The sequence below is a fragment of the Aptenodytes patagonicus genome, chromosome 1 (assembly GCF_965638725.1).
Source record: "Aptenodytes patagonicus chromosome 1, bAptPat1.pri.cur, whole genome shotgun sequence".
In the NCBI taxonomy this organism is placed as follows: Eukaryota; Metazoa; Chordata; class Aves; order Sphenisciformes; family Spheniscidae; genus Aptenodytes; species Aptenodytes patagonicus.
In genome coordinates this window covers 224,115,680-224,139,015 of record NC_134949.1, presented here as the reverse complement: position 1 = coordinate 224,139,015, position 23,336 = coordinate 224,115,680, and the positions used below count along the sequence as shown (strand labels likewise).

Genomic DNA, 23,336 nt, shown 5'->3' with positions numbered 1-23,336 from the left:
CGCCTCGCCTCGCCTCACCCCGCCGCGGGGACGGAGCTTATTCTTTAACTGCCTTCGCCTGCCAGCGGAGAGGCCGCTCTACCAACCCGACCGAGAAATTGGCTCGCCTCCTTGTTCCCCCGTGGGCGGGAGCGGGGGCCGGGGCCCTCCCCTCCCAACCGCGGGCGGAGGGGCTGAGGGAAAGCAGAGCCCCTTTCTTCCCCCTTCCCGTGCCTCTTTTCCACCGCCGGGAGAGACCTTCCTTCTCCTAAACTCTTCCCTGGCGGGGAGAAGAGGGGCGAGGGATCCCCCTGCCCTCAGCCCTGTCAAGCCGGCCTCCCCTGCCCTTTGCTCCCTGTCAAGCGGAGGGTGAGTCAGGCGTCTCGCAGGCTGCGGGCAGGTGGGGAAAGAAGTTGGCTCCTACCTCGAAGGGAAAGGGTGGACATTTTCCCTCCCTCTCCCACTTTCTTTCTCCCCATAGGTGGTGGGCCTGGACCTGGGTGAACTCCTCCTTCGAGTCCTTCGGCCTGTGAAACTCTCGCCATGGCTGTCGGTGGGGTCGGGGCCTCGCTCCTGCTGATGGCCGGCATCATGGTAACAGTGGGGCTGTGCAGGAGATTAACCCGCCGCCGGCTGCGCTCCCACCAGCGCCTTTGCGCTTTCGTTTTGGAGATGTTTAGCACCTTCCAGATTTGCGCCTGCACTAACGAGCTCTGCCTGCTCGGCAATGTGGAGCCAAAGCCGCATACCGCCCTCACTCTCACCTACGGTTTCACCGTCCTGCACGGCTTGACTCTGACTGGCAGCACATGCAATCCCTGTGGCACTTTGCAGCCAATGTGGGGCGGTGGGATATCGGTCAAGATGGGTGGACTCAAGATCGGCGCTCAGTTCATGGCTGCAGTGCTTGCCAGAATGTTTATGCACTTTATCTGGAGCCTGGAGATGGCAGAGCCACATTTTGGAGCACTCTCACAGAGCTGCGGCAACCCCATGCAGACTACAGAGATGCAGGCGTTCTGCATAGAACTGCTCTTTTCTGTCGTCTTCCAGCTGACCATCCTGCGAGTGGAAAGTGTTAATCCCAAATACAAAGTCCATTTGATTGCTCTTCTCATCACCATGCTCGTGTATGCAGGTTAGTCTTTTTTTTTTTTTTTTCTCTCTGTTCCTGCAATAAAGTTGTAACAGAAGGAGGTTTTTACTTTCTCAAAAGGGTTAAGATGCAAATTCATTTTTCTTAAGAGTACAAAAAATGCATCAAGGAAAGTCTTTGGTCCTACATATGCAGAGTTCATTTGGAGTTTATGTAAAGTTTGCCTGGTTAGATTCCAGGCAGGTGTGGGGTTAAGAATTAAATGAGTTATGAATTTAAAACTGTGTCAAATCTATAAGTAAATACAGCTGAGAGTTTCACAGAACACTGTTAAAATATCTCAGTGAAGGATCGTTTCATAATCCGACTTTATATAGCATGAGAGATTTCATACAATGTGCTCTGATTTCTAAGTGGCATTGCGAGAGAGCGCCACTGTCTGCATCAGGAAAAAAATGCTGATTGTGCAACGGCAGGGTACGGACCAGTGATACGGAACTTTGGCATTTAAATAATGCATAATTAATATCAGTGCAGTTTATTTAACTATGTTAAATCCTTAAATCGGAAGCAGGAACGGTTCTTTGTAGAACGCATGCGGAAATAATAAAATAATACCTCGTGAAACGAAATGTGAAAAAAGAACAAAATTAGGTTCCTGTTGTATCATGGCATTTACAAGAGTCTCCTGTCTCTGTAATGCCCTCTGTGTCCATGTCCTTGCCCCTGCCTGACTGTCACCTCATGCTTCCCAGAGGTGGGACACTGTCACCTGCGCAGCCTCTCTGGACCGGCGGGGAGGAAGAGGTGAGGGGAGTCAGTCTCTGAACTTTCTGCTGACAGTTGATGCTCCCTGTTGTCCCCAGTGAAGTGCCAGAGTTATGTCACTTGTCACTTGAGGATTGCCCTGCAGGGAGTGGGTTGTCCCGGGAAGGAGATTCTGTAGTTTGGGGTACAGGGAGGTGAGAGAGATGATTACAGAGCTCCTTGCTTGTGCTACAGCCCCCACCACAGAGGAAGTTATCTAGGAAATTATCAAATCTGTTTATGAGAGAGGGAGATCATTCTTTTATCTGCAAATATCTGGAATGTCATTGGCATCTTGTCCAAAAGGTTTGCCTGTGTTATGCTATCTAACATAATAGCATATAGTAGAATAAAGTACAGTCAAATTTTCAGATGTATTAATGAAAAAACCTTTACTCATTATGTTTAGCTGAAATTAGCTAATACCTGAAAGATTAAAAGAAGTCCGCGGAGAATTTTGAGAATTAACTTAGCAATTTGAACTAAATTTTAAAATTAATTTTTGAAGACAGAGGCAAGGTGTCAATGCAAGGTGTCAATGCATTTTAGCACATTAAATACATTTCTGAATTGCGCAGTGAAAGTGTAGCCAAAGATTATCCTGCCTCTTCTACAAGCATAGAAAGCTGGATTCCTGATTCTTAACATTCCTTTCCTGCTTAGCAAATAGACATATAAGATAATACGTGTCACATTGCCTTTCTCTTTGCTAATTCACACATAGAATTCATGCCCAGTGTTGTTGGCCAAGCTGGCCTCATATCTTTTTCTAGCAGGAGAAGGCTGCATACCAAGTCCCCTTCCTTGTCATAAACTTGGACATGTTACAACTGTCTAGTGCAATCAATCTGCATGTACTTCTAGGAAGCATCGGACCTACCGAGGCCTCCCCGGGCCTCTTTCACATGCACAGTTTGTGCTGTATTGTGTGCAGAACAGCCTGTGCTACCTGGACATTTTTCTTTCCATTTCTTTTAATCTAGAATCAAGTGTACTATAAAAATATATATGCATTCCAGAGAGCAGATAGTGAACCTAGTTTTATCCCCTCCTTAGTGGAAAATCTAATTCTTTCTTGTTTGCTGTGCTCCAAGCTTCCTAAGGTTTGTACTCTTTGCTGTACACTCAGGTTCAAAAGGAGAGGTGAAAAGCACCATCCCCCCCCTGCAGTAGTCATGAGCCCGGTGTTTACTGTGCACTCCTAAGATGTGGATTGAAGCCTCTTGAAGTAGAGGAGGGTGTAAAACCCAAGATTTCTATCACTGAGCTATTATACAAGTGTGGGAGCAGGCTCCTGCTATTAATTTCTTTCTGTGATGAAGTCACAGGCTTGCACTGTAACTGATCTCTTTTTCAGTGGAAGGTTAGGTAGGTATATGTAGGACACCTCAGAGGTTCTGAGACCTGTCTTGCTGCCTCTTCCCCTTTGCCCACATCTACACACAACCGTTCCCCAGGATATCCTCCATTCTCCTGCCCCCTCCATTTTGAGGGCTGCTGATCGGGACCCCCTTCCCACGGCCGCTCAGCACGGCCTCCTGACAGCATGCCACGTAGCTGAGGCAATAGCGAAGGGCCTGGGAGGTGGCCAGACCTGAGTCTGGTGCATATATACGACCCACAGTATATCCTGTGGGTCTCGTGGCGTAGCCCTAGCCCTCTCTGTTCCACCTCCAGGTTGAGAAATGGTGCTTCGTACACACAATAGGAAGAGTGACTTCCAAATCAGGGGTTGCAGATAGCGGCCTCCAGCAGGCCAAGTTCTCATCTACAGGCTTTGAAGACAGGCAGATGCTTAACTTAGCTGGGCTGGATCATTCTCAGGAAATCTTTTGCACCGCTTTGTTAACTGTTTTTAAGGAACTTGAGCGCTTCTTTAAGAGGAATGGATCTTTCTTGCTCACCCAGCACCAAAGGGCAAGGCAACCAGTGCAAATTTAGGCAAAGCAATGCTAATTTAGGCAAACTGGTAACATTCTTCCTTTTTCCTACAAAAATAGCAAATAGTTTAGAATGTTGTATGAATAATGATTTTTCAAACTTGAGTTTGACAGATACAGTGTTCTAGCTAGAAACTCAGAAAGGTGCATTAAATTTACAAAATAAAATTCATGCTAATGTATGTAAAAATACACTCTGATTTTAAAAACCAAATCAGTTGTGCCTTCAGGATCCGGGTTTATTACAGTTGTGAATGAACCAGAAATGTTAGAAAATACATCTCATACATAGTATACCGTACTTCATTCCATTAATTATGTTCTACTATATGTTTGAAAGCTGTGTCCTATAAGAGGAATGATTGCAGTCTAAAAACGAACTGCAAGAAGGAATGTCTCTTATTCCATATCAAATTTGATTTGGGTAAAATTTTGAAGGATAGCCATATCTCTATGGCTTACACCCGTCTAAATATATTGATACACATACAGGGCTCAAAAACATTACATTGTATTTATATGGTTGACTAAGTAAAGTTAAAATAAATGTTGACAAGTCACCATAAAAGGTACTTACGTATGCCATGCAGCTTACTGCAACAAATAACATCAGACTGTACAGTAAGTATTTTCAAAATTACAAGCTGTCCCTTTGGTTTTTCTTCTACTTTTCATAGTTAAAAATATTTGGATTTTTTTTTTTTTACAGATAGACTTACACAGACCAAATTTTTGTAATAGTGTATGCTCTACACAAAAGCCCCAATACTGCATTCACCGTTTCTTCTACTGAATAGAAGGAAAAAGAGGATATTATGTCTTTGCATATTAAGGGAATGATTCAGAAGCTAAGGATGCAGACTTGCATACACATGTTGGTAAAGAATATTTTTGGATATTTTCTTTGGGAAAATATTTAATTAGGGGAAGAAAAAAATACACCTTTTGAGGGCTTTTTCATTTACAGGCAATATTGCAATGAAGTTAGAATTCTATGAAATTGGTTAGATGTTTCTGAACCTAACATATCAAGGTAAAAATGACATACATATTTTTAATTCCAAGTTTCTTCCTAATTTTGGTTTTGCCTTTAGTAATTTCAAAAGTTAAAATTACTTTCTCACACATTGTGTGAAGCACACATTACTTCACTTTTTTTAAGTTTTTATGTGTACAACAGCAAAGATGTTACACTTCTTTTGCCATAAAATCACTTATCTTTTCTGGTACACAGACTGAGATGTTTAATAAATACTTTTAAATAAGATTATATTAGTGGCTCTGGCCTATGGTTGATATTCCAGTTGTTACTAGTAATGAATATTGAAGAAATACAGCAGTTAAAACTCTGTCTAATGTTTGATGTTCAGAAACAGCAACTGCATCCTGAGTGCAAAATTCTACTCTTAAATGTGTGTTTGCAGATATAAAAGCAGAAGCAGTGAATTCATAAATAGTTTAAAGCAAAGTAAATTATTGTAGATGACCTTCCTGGCAAGAGTGGAAGTTGTTAATGTGTCAACGTGCAGAGTAACAGACAGCACAGTAAATCTGAGTTGCTGTTGAGAACAAGTGTAAAACCAGAGTAAACTGAGTAGGTCAACAAAGATTAAAACCTTCTCAAACTGTAGTAACGGTAAAAGAAATAATGAGTATATCGAAAGAGAAATACAGGAGAATGACAAAGACCTTACTAAAAATTTCGGTAAATGATTGCATGCTCATAACAAAGGAGGATTACAGCAGCATGGTATTTGTACAAAGGATAAGTTCAAAGCTCATGCTAGCTTATTTGGGAAAAGCAAGAATAAGCTTTAAGAAACTAAATAGACACAATTATATAATATTTTATGGGAATAGATTAATAAATAAAACAGATATGGGGTGGTTAGTAACTAATAGTACAGAAATACAGATAATTTTGTTATGAGTAATGCTTTTTCTGCAGGATTGCAATGAGAGGAACAACATATGTCAGAATTAAACACAGTTAGCTCCAGGTTCATCTGCAGTGTAATTACAGTTTAGTCTCCACAATGTAATATGTTCAGATCAGGTTATTTAGAGAACGTTTAGGCAACTTCATTTACATCTGAAGTCAGAGGCAAGGAAAGATGCTTGGTTTCTTTAAGCTTCCTTTTTCAAGAGTGGAGTGGCATTTGCTTTTATTTTCTTCAAGCAACATATAGAATGACTGTGAAGGCTTTTCCCCAAGTTATTACCATATGATGACCTTAGTGTTCTGTAAATTGATATGATAATATTAGTGTTCTAATAAGAAACTACAGAGGTCAGCTTAGCAAGAACAGCGCTTGACAGTTTTTTTCCATTGTCTTGCATACGTGTTACATGCGACATGGGGACGTAATGAAAGCTCAGTGTTTGTTTACTAATATTTCTGTAATTTCTGTCTCTTCTAAAAGCGTGATGCAGACTATTAGTTGAACAGCTTATAGCTTTATCAATAGAAACATTCAACATTAGCCAAACCCATCTCTTCAAAGAATATTTGCTGGAAAGAGATAAAGGAAGTTATAGCCTACACTTCAGCTATTTTAAAGCGTTTTAGAAAACAGTTAAACTGTTAAACATATCATCGGATAAATAACTTCAGAAAAGTTTATCTCTTCAAATGGTCTCTGCTAATTCATTTTATTGCAGGGTGTACATTTCTTGTAGTATTGTGTGTCTGCATTTCAATATTAATTTAAAATAAATATTAAGAAAGATGGTTTGATTTCATATTGTGTATATTTTATTGCAGGTGGAAATCTCACAGGAGCAATATTTAACCCAGCATTGGCTTTTTCATTACATGCAAATTGTTTCTATGACAAATTTTTGAGCTACTCGCTAGTATATTGGATAGCACCATCCTTAGGTAAGTTCTTAATACTTTATGTATCTGAGAAAGTGTTATATTTAGTACATGGTTCAAAAATCAGGAAATAGGTTTCTTCAGCAAAGAAGAAAACAGGTAGTCTTCAGCAAAGCTGGGTCCTAGCAGAACATATGATATTCCTTAGATTTCACATTGTTGTGGTTTAACCCAGCAGTCAGCTAAACACCATGCAGCCATTCACTCATTCCCCCCCAGTGGGATGGGGGAGAGAATCAGAAAAAAGGTAAAACTCATGGGTTGAGATAAAGACAATTTAGTAGGACAGAAGAGGAAGGGAAAATAATGATAATGATAAAAGAATATACAAAGCAAGTGATGCACAATGCAATTGCTCACCACCCGCTGACCGATGCCCAGCCAGTTCCTGAGCAGCGGCCGCGCCCCCCCGGCCAACTCCCCCCAGTTTTTTGTTCAGCATGACGTCATATGGTATGGAATGTCCCTTTGGCCAGTTTGGGTCAGCTGTCTTGGCTGTGTCCCCTCCCAAAAGATGATAAGCAGTACAGCAAGCAGCAAAAGCAAAAAGCAGCCACTAACGAGCACTAGACTCTAATATACAGTAAGGCAAGCAAGCCCCATGGCAAGCACAGAAGCTTGTCGATTTAATAGCTCAATAACGAAAACATCTCTGTATTACCAACACTGATTTCAGCCTGATATCCTTTTTGAGATTGCCTGGGTTGTAAGTACTTGGGCTTTAATATTTTGACAAGTGATCTAAAGAAACAGGAGGCAGAACGTGTTTCAGAAGAAACACCATGTTCTACTTACTTAGCAAGATGCATCCCGCAGAACTGCTTTGCAGAAAGCCTTCAGGTGATTTCATCTTGAGTAAGAAAATCAACAGATGTTAACACAAATGGAACCACAACTTGAGGAAATTAGAATGCGGTTAGGGAGTAATGTTACATTTTTGTGAAAATTCATAAACAGCGGTTTATCGTTAGTTAACATATGGAAAATACATACAGAATGTATTGAATGCTGTCTCTTAATTAGAGGGAAAGGAACTCCAGACCAAGCAGTTGTAAAGACGTGAATACTCAGGACACAGCACTTTTTGTGCAGTGTCACTACTGTAGTCAAACATTTTGTTACAGATCTCAGGTCTGTGGATCACCTGAAAGCGCCAAGTAGTCTGCTGGTTATATAATACCTCGTTACAAAACAAGGGAGCTTCATGGATACATACAGACCTTATCTTATAAACCAAGAGTTGTAAACAAATGTAAGGTATCTATCTGAGGTGGAAGTACAGAGGAGAGAGTTATATTTGAAAACTGAATTGATGAATACAGGAGCGCAGCTCTACAAATCTAACATGAAATGAAATTTTTCTGACACTTTTTGAAAATAAGAAAATTATAGGAATAGAATTTTTTCTTCCAAAATTGGACCAAATGATGAGGCATCTAGGAAAATGACCTGTTATGATGATAATAAAATTCTTGTGAAAAGAACCTCTAAGCAGAATCATAAAAGTAGATGATGAGGGGAGGGATATTTTAAATTTAGTTGTAAAAATTACTTTCAGAATCCATGTGTCAGCAGAAATACTGTTTCAGACTTCCTGGAGACGGGCAGAGTCGTAATGATATGCTCATTTGATGTCTCACTTTTCCCAGCATCAGCACCTTAGATGGTTAAATTGCTTTGTTCTTATTTTGGGGAATTCTTTTAGGAGTCTATCAGAGTTTTTTGTGATTTGCTGTAATAACTACCATATGCGGAACCATGGACTAGCATACCACGAAACTTCAAATTGCCTGTGCAAAGTGCAATATGATCTCATTTATGGGCATAGCAAATACTCGTGAGGACAAGGAGACTGAGACCATTCAGTATATGACAGATGCCCTGATATAGCCGCAAGCGAGTTCTTAACCGTCAACTGTAAAACAATTTTCTTAGAAAGGACACTTAGAACAAGAGGAAGATTGATTATCGCCTTCACAAGAGGAGGAGGAAGTGGAAGTTTTCTTTTAGGATAAACAAATCTGCTGGTGGTTTATGGTCTTTCACGAATATAATCTTGGAACTGTAGTTAAGAACTCATTTTTCAAAATGGCTTCACTGACCTTTTTCACTGGAGAAGGTGATTCTCCAGTAGCATTAAACCAGCTAATTCTTGTAGTAAATATAGATGTCAGCACGCGTTTATGACTTAGCATAGGCAGACCTAAATTCTGCACGGTGAACATAGAAGCAGTAAGAACCAGTGGAACAAAGATAGTTTCTGTTTTACTGCCAAAGGAATTCATAGTAGTTGTCCAGGCATGATTATACCATTAGTAATTATGGGGACTGAGCTAATGCTTCTTTTTCAGTACCAGGGAGATGGCAGCTATGAGTGGAAGAGTTGGTGACAAGATGCTGGACACGAGGGCAGTAAAATGGGATGCTCTTTCCTGGACAGGTGCCAGCTTAGCATCCTGCTAGGTTTCTAACACTATAAAAACAGAATCAATGCCCACTGCTTTAGATCAGTTTTATCAGAAAGACTAATACTGTTCCTTAGAAGAAAATGTTTTTTCACCGTCAGGATAGAAAATGAGTGCCACAAAAGTTGCTTAGCAGTAGATGTAAATGGAGGAGGTAAGCAAGGAAGGAGACTACAGGTGAAACTTTCACCTTTCTGCTTAGAGGAGAGGGTATTCAGAGGTTTCCATCAAGTTCAGTACACTTAAGCACGGAGCTTAGCAAAGAAACAAGAATTGCAAGCCATGTGCAGTGAAGTGATCAGCACCTCGGGGACTTGGTAGCAAAGGAGGGTTTCAACAAACAACTAACAGAAGTCTCCTACTCCCAGACCCTGGTCCTCCTAGGGGTTTTCAGCTATGCAGACATCATCTGACAGAGCAACACTCTTATGCAGTGAGTGAATGCAATCAAGGAAGTTCCTAGAAAACTGTCACTAATCAAGTCTAATTCAAATACTGAAGGGCCAGTGCGTGGAAATCCTGTTCTTGACCTGCTCACAAACAGGAAAGAACTGGTGGTGCATGTGGCCACTTGGGTTGTAGTCCTCGCAAGAGTTCAGGGTCCAGAGGAAGACTGGGGAGGTAAATAGCAGAGCTGTTTAGACTTTGGACTTCAGGAGAACAAAATTCTGTTTATTTAGGGAATTGCTAGGTCAGTAGTAATTCCCTCGGAAGCTGCCACAAATAGCAGAAGTATCCCATGGAAAGATGATTTTTCAAAAAAAGCTTACTGAGAGCTCAGTAACACATTTTGATGTGCAGGAACAATCTGTCGTGTAGTTAGACTGGGAATTTTGACGCAAAGCCTTTCCCTGCTGGCTAGACAAGAAGCTTGGAGCGGTTCATCTTGAGGGCGCTCACAAGGCATGAGCGGGACAACCAGGGGATCCGGCCTAGCCAGCATGGATTCATGAAAGGCAGGTCCTGCTTGACCAACCTGATCTCCTTCTATGACCAGGTGACCCACCTAGTGGATGAGGGAAAGGCTGTGGATGTGGTCTACCTGGACTTCAGTAAGGCCTTTGACACCGTCTCCCACAGCATTCTCCTAGAGAAGCTGGCGGCTCACGGCTTAGACAGGTGGACTCTGCGCTGGGTCAAAAACTGGCTGGACGGCCGGGCCCAGAGAGTTGTGGTGAATGGAGTTAAATCCAGTTGGCGGCCGGTCACGAGTGGTGTTCCCCAGGGCTCAGTACTGGGGCCGGTCTTGTTCAATATCTTTATCGATGATCTGGATGAGGGGATCGAGTGCACCCTCAGTCAGTTTGCAGACGACACCAAGTTGGGCGGGAGTGTTGATCTGCTCGAGGGTAGGAAGGCTCTGCAGAGGGACCTGGACAGGCTGGATCGATGGGCCCAGGCCAATTGTATGAGGTTCAACAAGGCCAAGTGCCGGGTCCTGCACTTGGGTCACAACAACCCCATGCAGCGCTACAGGCTTGGGGAAGAGTGGCTGGAAAGCTGCCCGGCAGAGAAGGACCTGGGGGTGCTGGTCGACAGCCGGCTGAACATGAGCCGGCAGTGTGCCCAGGCGGCCAAGAAGGCCAATGGCATCCTGGCCTGTATCAGAACTAGTGTGGCCAGCAGGAGTAGGGAAGTGATCGTGCCCCTGTACTCGGCCCTGGTGAGGCCGCACCTCGAATACTGTGTTCAGTTTTGGGCCCCTCACTCCAAGAAGGACGTCGAGGTGCTGGAGCATGTCCAGAGAAGGGCAACGAGGCTGGTGAGGGGTCTGGAGAACAAGTCTGCTGAGGAGTGGCTGAGGGAACTGGGGTTGTTTAGCCTGGAGAAAAGGAGGCTGAGGGGAGACCTCATCGCTCTCTACAACTACCTGAAAGGAGGTTGTAGCGAGGTGGGGGTCGGTCTCTTCTCCGAAGTAACAAGTGATAGGACGAGAGGAAATGGCCTCAAGTTGCGGCAGGGGAGGTTTAGATTGGATGTAAGGAAAAATGTCTTTACTGAAAGAGTGGTGAAACCTTGGACCAGGCTGCCCAGGGAAGTGGTGGAGTCCCCATCCCTGGAGGTATTTAAAAGACGTGTAGATGAGGCACTTAGGGACATGGTTTAGTGGGCATGGTGGTGTTGGGTTGACGGTTGGACTCGATGATCTTAGAGGTCTTTTCTAACCTCAATGATTCTATGATTCTATGATTCCCTGTGAACAAAGGAGAGCATGTAAGAAGTAGAAACAGGGACAGGCAGCAAAGGAGCAGTATAAAAGCTTTGCCCATGTACTTAGGAACAAAATCAGGAATGTCAAAGCTCAGCTGGAACTAAAACTAGGGACATACAGGGTTACAAATATATTAATCACAAAAAAAGTCCAGAGAAAATGCAGGTCCATTGGTGGATGGGGGAGACAACCTAGTGATGGGTGACATAGAAAAGGCTGAGGTACTCTTCCCCCCCTGCCCCCCACAGTGTTCCCAAGCAAAGTTTGCTCCCAAACCTCTGTGTAAAACAGTAAGGTTTTGGAAAGGAGGCAATAAATAGTGGGGGAGCAACAGGGTAGGAACGACAGAGAAGCTGGATGAATGCAAATCCATTGGCTTTCCTGGGATTCACCTAAAAATGCAGGTAGAGCTGGCCGATGTTATTGTTGTCCATCACTTACGGGAAGTTACAGCAGTTGGAGGAGCTTCCTGACAACTGGAAATGTGCTAAAACTATGCCTGCTTTTAAGGAAGAGGAGGAGGAGAAAGAGACGTCAGGGAACTATAAGCTAGTTGGTCTAACCTCAGTCACTGGGAAGATGGTGGAGCATCTCGTCTTGGAATCCATTTCCGACCATGTAAAACCACAAAGGTCATCAGGAACAGTCAGCACCGATTTAGCGAGGGCAATCCACGCTCAGCCAGCTTGATTGCCTTCCATGATGAAATGAATGTCTGTGGGAATGAACGGGGAGCAGTGGATGTAGTATACCGTCACTTTAGTAAGGCTTTTGACACCGTCTCCCACAGCATTCTTGGTTCAAAGTCAAAGAAGTAGGGGTCACACAAAAAGGCTGCTAGATGGAACAAAAACTGGCCAAACCACTGACCTCAAAATGTAATAATCAGTGGGTTGACATCTGGTTGATTGATGGCCAGTAAGATGCAGAGTATTGTGGTGTTAGTATTGGAGTTGATATTCCTCAGTATGTTCAACAGTGGCCTGAATGTTCATTACAACGGGTTGGTCTCTCTGCGAGTAAGACAAACCACGTGATTCAGAGAATTGGGGCCAGCAGACTGTGGGACGTTATCGTCTCCCTCTACTCAAGGCTTGTGAGGTGGCATCTGGAACATGCCTGGTCTAGAGTTGAAGAGGAAGGTGGAGAACATAGAGGGTCCAGTGGAGGACTACCAAGATAGAATCATAGAATCATTGAGGTTGGAAAAGACCTCTAAGATCATCGAGTCCAACCGTCAACCCAACACCACCATGCCCACTAAACCATGTCCCTAAGCGCCTCATCTACACGTCTTTTAAATACCTCCAGGGATGGGGACTCCACCACTTCCCTGGGCAGCCTGGTCCAAGGTTTCACCACTCTTTCAGTAAAGACATTTTTCCTTGTGTCCAATCTAAACCTCCCCTGGCACAACTTGAGGCCATTTCCTCTCGTCCTATCGCTTGTTACTTGGGAGAAGAGACCGACCCCCACCTCGCTACAACCTCCTTTCAGGGAGTTGTAGAGAGCGATGAGGTCTCCCCTCAGCCTCCTTTTCTCCAGGCTAAACAACCCCAGTTCCCTCAGCCGCTCCTCAGAAGACTTGTTCTCCAGACCCCTCACCAGCCTCGTTGCCCTTCTCTGGACACGCTCCAGCACCTCGACGTCCTTCTTGGAGTGAGGGGCCCAAAACTGAACACAGTATTCGAGGTGCGGCCTCACCAGGGCCGAGTACAGGGGCACGATCACTTCCCTACTCCTGCTGGCCACACTAGTTCTGATACAGGCCAGGATGCCATTGGCCTTCTTGGCCGCCCGGGCACACTGCCGGCTCATGTTCAGCCGGCTGTCGACCAGCACCCCCAGGTCCTTCTCTGCTGGGCAGCTTTCCAGCCACTCTTCCCCAAGCCTGTAGCGCTGCAATGGTGAAGGGCCTGGAGTACCTGATCTGTGAGGAGATGATGAGGGAACTGGACTTTTTTTAAGCTGACAAAGATGAGGTGAAAGGGTGATTTAAGAGCAGTCGATGGCTATTTGAAGCGTACTTAAAAGGATGATGGAGATTAACTGTTCTGGGTATTGGCAAACAATGTAACAACAGCAAGGCCACAAGTTGTGGGGTGGGAGGTCCAGATTAGACTCCAGGAAAACTTTCAGAAGGGTGCAGCAACAGTGGAAAAAGTTATCTGGAAAAGTGCTACAGTCTCCATCCGTGGAGGTTTTTTGGGACACTGACCTAGCTAGCATAGGCAATAGTCCTGCACTGAGTGGGAGATTGGACTAGAGACCCCTTCCAATAAGCATTTTTGTGATCTAGGAAGCTTCATAAAATACAAGCAATGGGTGAGAAATGCTCTCAACCAGAATCCCTTTCTGAAACAGAATATACTAATTCTTTTCCAGGAGGAAGAAAAAAAAAAAAAAGGTCTTATATACTGTATTTAGGTGCCCTTCTTGTGAAGAACCTACAATCTCTAACTTTACTATTTTTCAGCTTCAGAATAAACGCTAAACTAGAATGATCTGCAAAAAAACCCCAGCACCTAATACCAATGTGGTTGTCAAAACAGACACTGCTAGCAAACTCAGCCTTATCCTATCGGCTGAGGAGTGGAGGTTGAGTTGCTGGTTCAGTCATTTGTATGTCCAGCGACAAAGAAAGGAGGCCTGATATAGCAACAGGAAGGTGCATGTGTTGGATTCACCTGGTCAAACTGCTCTGCCTTTGGCTTGGCTTATACAGACCAGAATTAAAACATTAAATACAGAAAGAAAAACAAGATGGTGAAAATGGAAACATTCAAAACAATGGATGGAGTGCTACCATGGATGGCTATAAACTTTTCAGAAGGGACAGGCGAGGAAGGAGAGGCGGTGGGGTGGCCCTGTATGTTAGGGAGTGTTTCGATTGTCTAGAGCTCAACAATTGTGATGATGATACGGTTGAGTGTTTATGGGTAAGGATGAGGGGGAAGGCCAACGAGGCAGATATCCTGCTGGGAGTCTGTTATAGACCACCCAACCAGGATGAAGGGGCGGATGAAGCGTTCTATAAGCGGCTGGCAGAATTCTCACAATCGCTAGCCCTTGTTCTCGTGGGGGACTTCAACTTCCCGGACGTCTGCTGGAAATACAACACGGCAGAGAGGAAGCAGTCTAGGAGGTTCCTGGAGTGTGTGGAAGACAACTTCCTGACACAGCTGGTAAGGGAGCCTACCAGGGGAGGTGCCTCGCTTGACCTGCTGTTTACAAACAGAGAAGGACTGGTGGGAGATGTGGTGGTCGGAGGCCGTCTTGGGCTTAGCGACCATGAAATGATAGAATTCTCCATTCTTGGTGAAGTAAGGAGGGGGGCCAGCAAAACCGCAACCATGGACTTCCGGAGGGCGGACTTTGGCCTGTTCAGGACGCTGGTTGAGAGAGTACCTTGGGAGACGGTCCTGAAGGGCAAAGGGGTCCAGGAAAGCTGGACGATCTTCAAGAAGGAAGTCTTAAAGGCGCAGGAGCAGGCTGTCCCTGTACGCCGTAAGAAGAACGGGCAGGGAAGACGACTGGCCTGGCTGAACGGGGAGCTCTTGCTGGGACTCAGGAAAAAAAGGAGAGTTTACCGCTTGTGGAAGAAGGGGCAGGCAACTCAAGAAGAGTACAGGGATCTCGTTAGGTCGTGCAAAGAAGAAATGAGAAAGGCAAAAGCCCAGCTAGAACGCAATCTGGCCGCTGTCATTAAAGACAACAAAAAATGTTTTTACAAATATATTAATGACAAGAAGAGAGCCAAGGAGAATCTCCATCCTTTATTGGATGCGGGGGGGAACACTGTCACCGAGGATGAGGAAAAGGCTGAGGTACTCAATGCCTTCTTTGCCTCAGTCTTTAACAGGCAGACCAGTTATCCTCAGGGTACTCGGCCCCCCGAGCTGGAAGACAGGGACGGCGAGCAGGATGAACCCCCCATAATCCAAGAGGAAGCAGTCAAAGACCTGCTACGCCACCTGGACGCTCACAAGTCTATGGGGCCGGATGGGATCCACCCGAGAGTGCTGAGGGAGCTGGCGGAGGAGCTCGCCAAGCCACTCTCCATCATTTATCAGCAGTCCTGGTTAACGGGGGAGGTCCCGGATGACTGGAGGCTTGCCAATGTGACGCCCATCCACAAGAAGGGCCGGAAGGAGGATCTGGGGAACTACAGGCCTGTCAGCCTGACCTCGGTGCCGGGGAAGATTATGGAGCGGTTCATCTTGAGGGCGCTCACAAGGCATGAGCAGGACAACCAGGGGATCAGGCCCCGCCAGCACGGGTTCATGAGAGGCAGGTCCTGCTTGACCAACCTGATCTCCTTCTATGACCAGGTGACCTGCCTAGTTGTTGTGGTTTAACGTCAGTCGGCAACTGAGCACCACACAGCCGCTCGCTCACTCCCCCCCTGCCCTAGTGGGATGGGGGAGAGAATTGGAAGAGCACAAGTTAGAAAAACTCGTGGGTTGAGATGAAAACAGTTTAATAAGTGAAATAAAATAATAATAATAATAATACACAAAGCAAGTGATGCACAGTACAATTGCTCACCACCCACCGACCAATGCCCAGCCAGTCCCCGAGCAGCGGCCCCCCCGGCCAGCTTTCCCCAGTTTATGTACTGAGCATGACGTCCCATGGTATGGAATGTCCCTTTGGCCAGTTTGGCTGTGCCCCCTCCCAGCTTCTTGTGCACCTCCAGCCTTCTCAGTTGGTAGAGCATGGGAAACTAAAAAGTCCTTGGCTAGTGTAAGCGCTACCTAGCAACAACTAAAACATCGGTGTGTTATCAACATTATTTTCATCTTAAATCCAAAACACAGCACTGTACCAGCTACTAGGAAGGAAATTAACTCTATCCCTGCCGAAACCAGGACATTAGTGGATGAGGGAAAGGCTGTGGATGTGGTCTACCTGGACTTCAGTAAGGCCTTTGACACTGTCTCCCACAGCATTCTCCTAGAGAAGCTGGCGGCTCATGGCTTAGACAGGTGGACTCTGCGCTGGGTCAAAAACCGGCTGGACGGCCGGGCCCAGAGAGTTGTGGTGAATGGAGTTAAATCCAGTTGGCGGCCGGTCACGAGCGGTGTTCCCCAGGGCTCAGTTTTGGGGCCGGTCTTGTTCAATATCTTTATCAGTGATCTGGATGAGGGGATCAAGTGCACCCTCAGTAAGTTTGCAGATGACACCAAGCTGGGCGGGAATGTTGATCTGCTCGAGGGTAGGAAGGCTCTGCAGAGGGACCTGGACAGGCTGGATCGATGGGCCCAGACCAATTGTATGAGGTTCAACAAGGCCAAGTGCCGGGTCCTGCATTTCGGCCACAACAACCCCATGCAGCGCTACAGGCTTGGGGAAGAGTGGCTGGAAAGCTGCCTGGCGGAAAAGGACCTGGGGGTGCTGGTCGACAGCCGGCTGAACATGAGCCGGCAGTGTGCCCAGGCGGCCAAGAAGGCCAATGGCATCCTGGCCTGTATCAGAACTAGTGTGGCCAGCAGGAGTAGGGAAGTGATCGTGCCCCTGTACTCGGCACTGGTGAGGCCGCACCTCGAATACTGTGTTCAGTTTTGGGCCCCTCACTCCAAGAAGGACGTCGAGGTGCTGGAGCGTGTCCAGAGAAGGGCAACGAGGCTGGTGAGGGGTCTGGAGAACAAGTCTGATGAGGAGCGGCTGAGGGAACTGGGGTTGTTTAGCCTGGAGAAGAGGAGGCTGAGGGGAGACCTCATCGCTCTCTACAACTCCCTGAAAGGAGGTTGTAGCGAGGTGGGGTCGGTCTCTTCTCCCAAGTAACAAGCGATAGGACAAGAGGAAACAGCCTCAAGTTGTGCTAGGGGAGGTTTAGATTGGACACGAGGAAAAATGTCTTTACTGAAAGAGTGGTGAAACATTGGAACAGGCTGCCCAGGGAAGTGGTGGAGTCCCCATCCCTGGAGGTATTTAAAAGACGTGTAGATGAGGCGCTTAGGGACATGGTTTAGTGGGCATGGTGGTGTTGGGTCGATGGTTGGACTCGATGATCTTAGAGGTCTTTTCCAACCTTAATGATTCTATGATTCTAAGATTATTGACTCATAAGGATCACTTGCATGGTCTGTTGAAGCTTTCTTTGTGAAAAAGATTGTGTTCGCAAAAAGTACTGACTGCCTCTAGCCCTTTTCGACAGAAAATTCCATTTTTCTGCAATCCCTGCTGCATTGCATGTTAGACGCTCAAATACTTGCACATAATATTTATTTTCCATACCAGTAGTGTGTCCTTCTCAAATACATTCAAATAAAGGTCCTTTCTGTCATTTCTCTTTTCAGGTACAATACTTGTGGCTTTTATATGGGATGAAATCCTTCCTCGGATATCCTGAGACATCAAATTCTGAAATCTAGAAGTACTACGTTAAAAAGATGCTTTCAACATCTGCAGACGTGAAGCTTTCAGAAAACTGACGACATCGACTTCCAGGCCACCTTTCAGTTGTATTTTCAGATTTCATGTTTGAAATACTTGGTTTTACAACTTTGTATGCAAATATTTATTTTGTAGTAGCATATTGGGATTTTGAGAATATCTGCCAACGTTTTCAGTTAAGCCATACGAATGCGAAGGACTGTTAAAACATCGAAACTTTGTCACTTGAGCCATAAGTGCCGTTTACTGACCTTTATTACAACAGCAGGCAAAAGTAATTTTAGAGAAGTACCCAGTCCTTTCAAGGTTTGATTTTATTGGATTTCTTCCCATAGAAGGCACCTGCAAAAAAGGAGCTGAAGATTTCATTCTGATAGTGACCTCATCCTATTCCTCCTCGCAATACACGTACCTCCGAGAGGAAGAAAGGCCACACTACTCCCTAGAAGAGTCTCCACAGCTCTATTCTAGATGTACCCTACACCAAAAGTAAGAGTCTGTAGGACCAGCATTGTTTTAATAATACCCGAGTGCAGGTAAGTAACCCCTCGCTTCCTTTCCAGAAGGCTCTGCCCCATCCTGTCTCACTACAGGCTACTGAGTGTTTGTCTTGGTTAGAAAGTGGTGATAAAGTACCATAAAATTCTGTAGACACACACAGAAAAGTGCATTTTAGGCAAAAAAAAAACCAAACAAACCAACCTACTTTATCTGAGATTACTGCTGCCTCTTCACATAGTAAAACAGACACAGTATATAGGGAGGAATCATGTGGAACTTGATTTGGCCTTGATTTCATGTAACTCTTACGAGCTATTTTTCTTGAAATAAGTGAATTTGCAATATAAGAGAATAAATAAAAGAGCTAAAACTACAGGAAAGCTACATACCCAAACCGGCACAAACACGCCCTTTATAGCGTTAGCTGAGGTGAAGAGCACCATCCTCTGAAGTTCTGTTTCTAGAATGAGTCATAACCCATGACCCTGGATGCCTCTTAATTTTTATGCATACCAAAATATGTTTTTCAAATTTAAGACTAAATTCAGTTTTTCATTTTATAGTTACGAGGTTTGAAAGGAGAGATGGTTAACAAGTTCTACAAAGATCCCAGTAGTAGGCCCCTCTACTCATTACCTGTCACCTTGCAGACCATATTCTAAGAGGAAGGGAGGGAATCAGACAGGTTTGGGTTTTTTTCCACAGTAAAATTATGAACCAAGTCTTAAACAGCTCCTGTTGTCAGCTATCTTTTTTGCAAGAGTTCGGGAAGTAAATATTTTCATGTAATTTCTTAATTGTTGCAATAAATTCTTTTCGCGTTTCAATTTTCCAAGGTACGTTTAAGATTATACTACAAAATGAAATCAACTGTTTGGACATGCTTTTCATACAAGAGAGTCTTAACCCATGACCCTGTATTCATCATTAAAATAAAATAAAATAAAATAAATAGCTTGCTAATACGCTGAAGAGAACTAGAACTGCTGGGTTATCGTTCAGCAGCACTTTGATACTAGCGTGAGGAGGCCTACTAAAGGAAACTTCTCTTTGGTAAAACTCTTCACGGCAAGGACTGCGCACCGCCACGCTGTGAGCCTGATCGGATGCGAGCCTTTAGCTGGTTTTACATTCATCCGCTTATTTGTAGCTGGGCCATGGAGGGGGTGCTAGGACAGAATCCCGATGCATGAGACCTCTGAAAAACATGTACTTTTATACCATACACCACTTCCAAAACAGATGTCTTCCTTGGGAGGCTTCTACCTGTCACTTTCTCGCTTTAATGCTTTTTATCCCTTTTACCTATTTTAAAGTGATCCATACCTTACAGACTATTTTTTTTTCTCTCCCTGGGGCTTTGCCTTTACTGCTGTACTCAAGCCCAGTTTTTAGCCTCGTTTCTTACGGAAGTGAGCCTTACATAATGAACTGATTTGCACATCTCCTTTGAGCCCATGAAGCCCACAGGGTAAAGGTCTTCAAAATAAACCTCAAAGAACGTAAAAACAGGCAGCCAGGGAAAAAGAGAAAGCAGAGATACAAACCCACAGGCAGCCAAGATTTGTTAGATCAGAGGCCCTACTTCCATGTCATTTTTGACGGCCTGTGAAGGCAAAGTCCATAAAGCAAATGTTAATTTTGGCATAACATATAGCTTAAAAAAAATTGGTACAAATCTGGGTGACTGTCGTGGTTTAACCCCAGTCAGCAACCAAGCACCACCCAGCTGCTCGCTCACTCCCCCCCAGCGGGATGGGGACAGAATTGGAAGAGTAAAAGTAAGAAAACTTGTGGGTTCAGATAAGAACAGTTTAATAATTCAAATAATAGAATAATAATAATAAATTGTAATGAAAACAACACAGAGAGGACCAAAACCCAGGAAAAACAAGTGATGCAATTGCTCCCCACCCACCGACCGATGCCCAGCCAGTCCCCAAGCAGTGGTCACCGCCTCCCGGCCAGCCTTCCCCCAGTTTCTGTACTGATCATGACGTCCCATGGTATGGAATAGCCCTTTGGCCAGTTGGGGTCAGCTGTCCTGGCTGTGCCCCCTCCCAGCTTCTCGCTGACAGGGCATGAGAAGCTGAAAAGTCCTTGACTAGCGTAAGCACTGCTCAGCAACAACTGAAACATCGGTGTGTTATCAACATTGTTCTCACCCTAAATCCAAAACACAGCACTGTACCAGCTACTAGGAAGAAAATTAACTCTATCCCAGCCAAAACCAGGACAGTATCCACCCCTTATTCCACACCATCTACGTCATGCCCAGGTCCCACACTTTCCAATACATTCCCATTAATCACCACCACTTTTCCCATCTTTTGATATATACACACAGCTACCTTTCCCTTAGTCTATGGGCCATCCCTCTAAAATGTCCGTTGAGTTCATTTAGTCCACGACTTTGGGCTCCATCTGTCATAACAGTCCTTCAGGGCAGGAGAGATGGTGTGCGGTGGTGGATTGTTGCTTGATGAAGCCAGTTCTGGTCCCATCACCGCTGCACTTGTCTGGTTCTATCATCGCTGCATTTTGCTCGGTTTCATCAAAGTTCATTCTTCGTTAATCTGGGTGATTCTTACTGTGACACCATTGATACGGCATATAGCCACCACAGAAGTGATGATATACGTTATATAGCAATTAACATCATACAATTTAATTTATTGGCTGTTCTCACCCCAAATCAAATCCCCTTGAGGTACACATCAGACTGCCCCATCCTCCCGCATCACCCACCAAGTGCACCCAGGTCCTTGAGCAAAAGCAATCCCACGGATGGGTTTGCCTCTGCCCGAGGCAGGAATAACCCAAACTGTCTTCCCCAATGTATTTTTTATGTGCGCTACAGGGACTTTATCCCCTTCTACAGTACGTAAAAGTTCTGACTGGGCAGGGCCTGCTCGATTGGCAGATCCCCGAGTGTTGACTAACCAGGTGGCCTTTGCTAAATGTGCGTCCCAATGTTTGAACGTCCCGCCACCCATTGCTCTCAGTGTAGTCTGTAACAGCCCATTGTATTGTTCGGTTCTCCCAGAGGCTGGTGCATGATAGGGGATGTGATACACCCACTCAATGCCGTGCTCTTTGGCCCAGGTGTCTGTGAGGTTGTTTCGGAAATGAGTCCCGTTGTCTGACTCAGTTCTTTCTGGGGTGCCATGTCGCCATAGGACTTGCTTCTCAAGGCCCAGGATAGTGTTCTGGGCGGTGGCATGGGGCACGGGATATGTTTCCAGTCATCCGGTGGTTGCCTCCACCGTTGTAAGCACGTGGCGCTTGCCTTGGCGGGTTTGTGGGAGTGTGATATAATTGATCTGCCAGGCCTCCCCATATTTATATTTCAGCCATCGTCCTCCATAGCAGAGAGGCTTTAACCGCTTGGCTTGCTTGATTGCAGCGCATGTTTCGCATTCATGGATAACCTGCGCGATACTGTCCATGGTCAAGTCCACCCCTCGATCACGAGCCCATCTGTATGTTGCATCTCTTCCTTGGTGACCTGAGGTGTCCTGGGCCCACTGAGCTAGAAATAATTCACCCTTATGTTGCCAGTCCAGACCCACCTGAGCCACTTCAATCTTAGCACCCTGATCCACCCGCTGGTTGTTTTGATGTTCTTCAGTGGCCCGACTCTTGGGTACGTGAGCGTCTACGTGACGGACTTTTGCAAGTTCTCTACCTGGGCAGCAATATCTTGCCACAATGTGGCAGCCCAGATGGGTTTGCCTCTGCGCTGCCAGTTGCTCTGCTTCCATTGCTGCAACCACCCCCACAGGGCATTTGCCACCATCCGTGAGTCAGTACAGAGACAGAGCACTGGCCACTTTTCTCGGTCAGCAATGTCTAAAGCCAGCTGGATGGCCTTTACTTCTGCAAATTGGCTCGATCCACCTTCTCCTTCAGCAGTTTCTACAACTTGTCGCATAGGACTCCACCCAGCAGCCTTCCACCTCCGATGTTTTCCCACAAGACGACAGGACCCATCAGTGAACAGGGCATATTGCTTCTCATTTTCTGGTAGTTCATTACACATTGGGGCCTCCTCAGCACGTGTCACCTCCTCCTCTGGCAATATTCCAAAATCTTTGCCCTCTGGCCAATCCATGATCACTTCCAGGATTCCTGGGCAACTGGGGTTTCCTATTCAAGCCTGTTGTGTGATTAGTGCGACCCACTTACTCCACGTAGCATCAGTTGTGTGATGTGTCCAGGGGATCCTCCCTCTGAACATCCAGCCCGGCACCGGCAGTCGATCACTTCTGAAGCGGCTCAAACCCCTTCATATGCTGCCAATATCTCTTTTGCAGTTGGAGTATAGCGGGCCTCGGATCCTCTGTATCCCCAACTCCAAAACCCCAGGGGTCGACCTCGAGTCTCCCCCGGTGCTTTCTGCCAGAGGCTCCAGGTAGGGCCGTTCTCCCCGGCTGCGGTGTAGAGCACATTTTTTACATCTTGCCCTGCCCGGACTGGCCCCAGGGCTACTGCATGAGCTATCTCCCGTTTAATTTGTTCAAAAGCTTGTCGTTGCTCAGGGCCCCATTTGAAATCGTTCTTCTTCTGGGTCACTTGATAGAGAGGGTTTACGATCAGACTGTAATTTGGAATGTGCATTCTCCAAAAACCCACGACGCCTAAGAAAGCTTGTGTTTCCTTTTTGCTAGTTGGTGGAGACATGGCTGTTATTTTGTTGATCACATCCATTGGGATTTGGCAGCGTCCATCTTGCCATTTTAGTCCTAAAAACTGGATCTCCTGTGCAGGACCCTTGACCTTACTTTGTTTTATGGTAAAACCGGCCTTCAGCAGGATTTGGACTATTTTCTGTTTAGCAACAACTAAAACATCGGTGTGTTATCACATTATTCTCATGCTAAATCCAAAACACAGCACTGTACCAGCTGCTAGGACGAAAATTAACTCTATCCCAGCCAAAACCAGCACAGTGATTAACAAGTAGTTGCTCTATTTATAGCCACTAGAATTAAAAAACAACAAAACAAACAATCACTAAGAAATGGACAAGCCTTCAATTGACTAAATTAAGGCAAAA

General features: G+C 45.3%; 1 protein-coding gene across 1 annotated transcript; it reads left to right on the top strand.

Moving 5' to 3' along the window:
• Window positions 1-20: 20 nt before the first annotated feature.
• Window positions 21-18,099, top strand: AQP11 (aquaporin 11). The gene is made up of 4 exons (XM_076328452.1): window positions 21-348; window positions 461-1,117; window positions 6,587-6,703; window positions 17,680-18,099. Exons 2-4 carry the CDS (start codon window positions 523-525, stop codon window positions 17,730-17,732), a joined length of 765 nt encoding a protein of 254 aa, XP_076184567.1. The 5' UTR covers window positions 21-348; window positions 461-522; the 3' UTR covers window positions 17,733-18,099.
• Window positions 18,100-23,336: the final 5,237 nt, after the last annotated feature.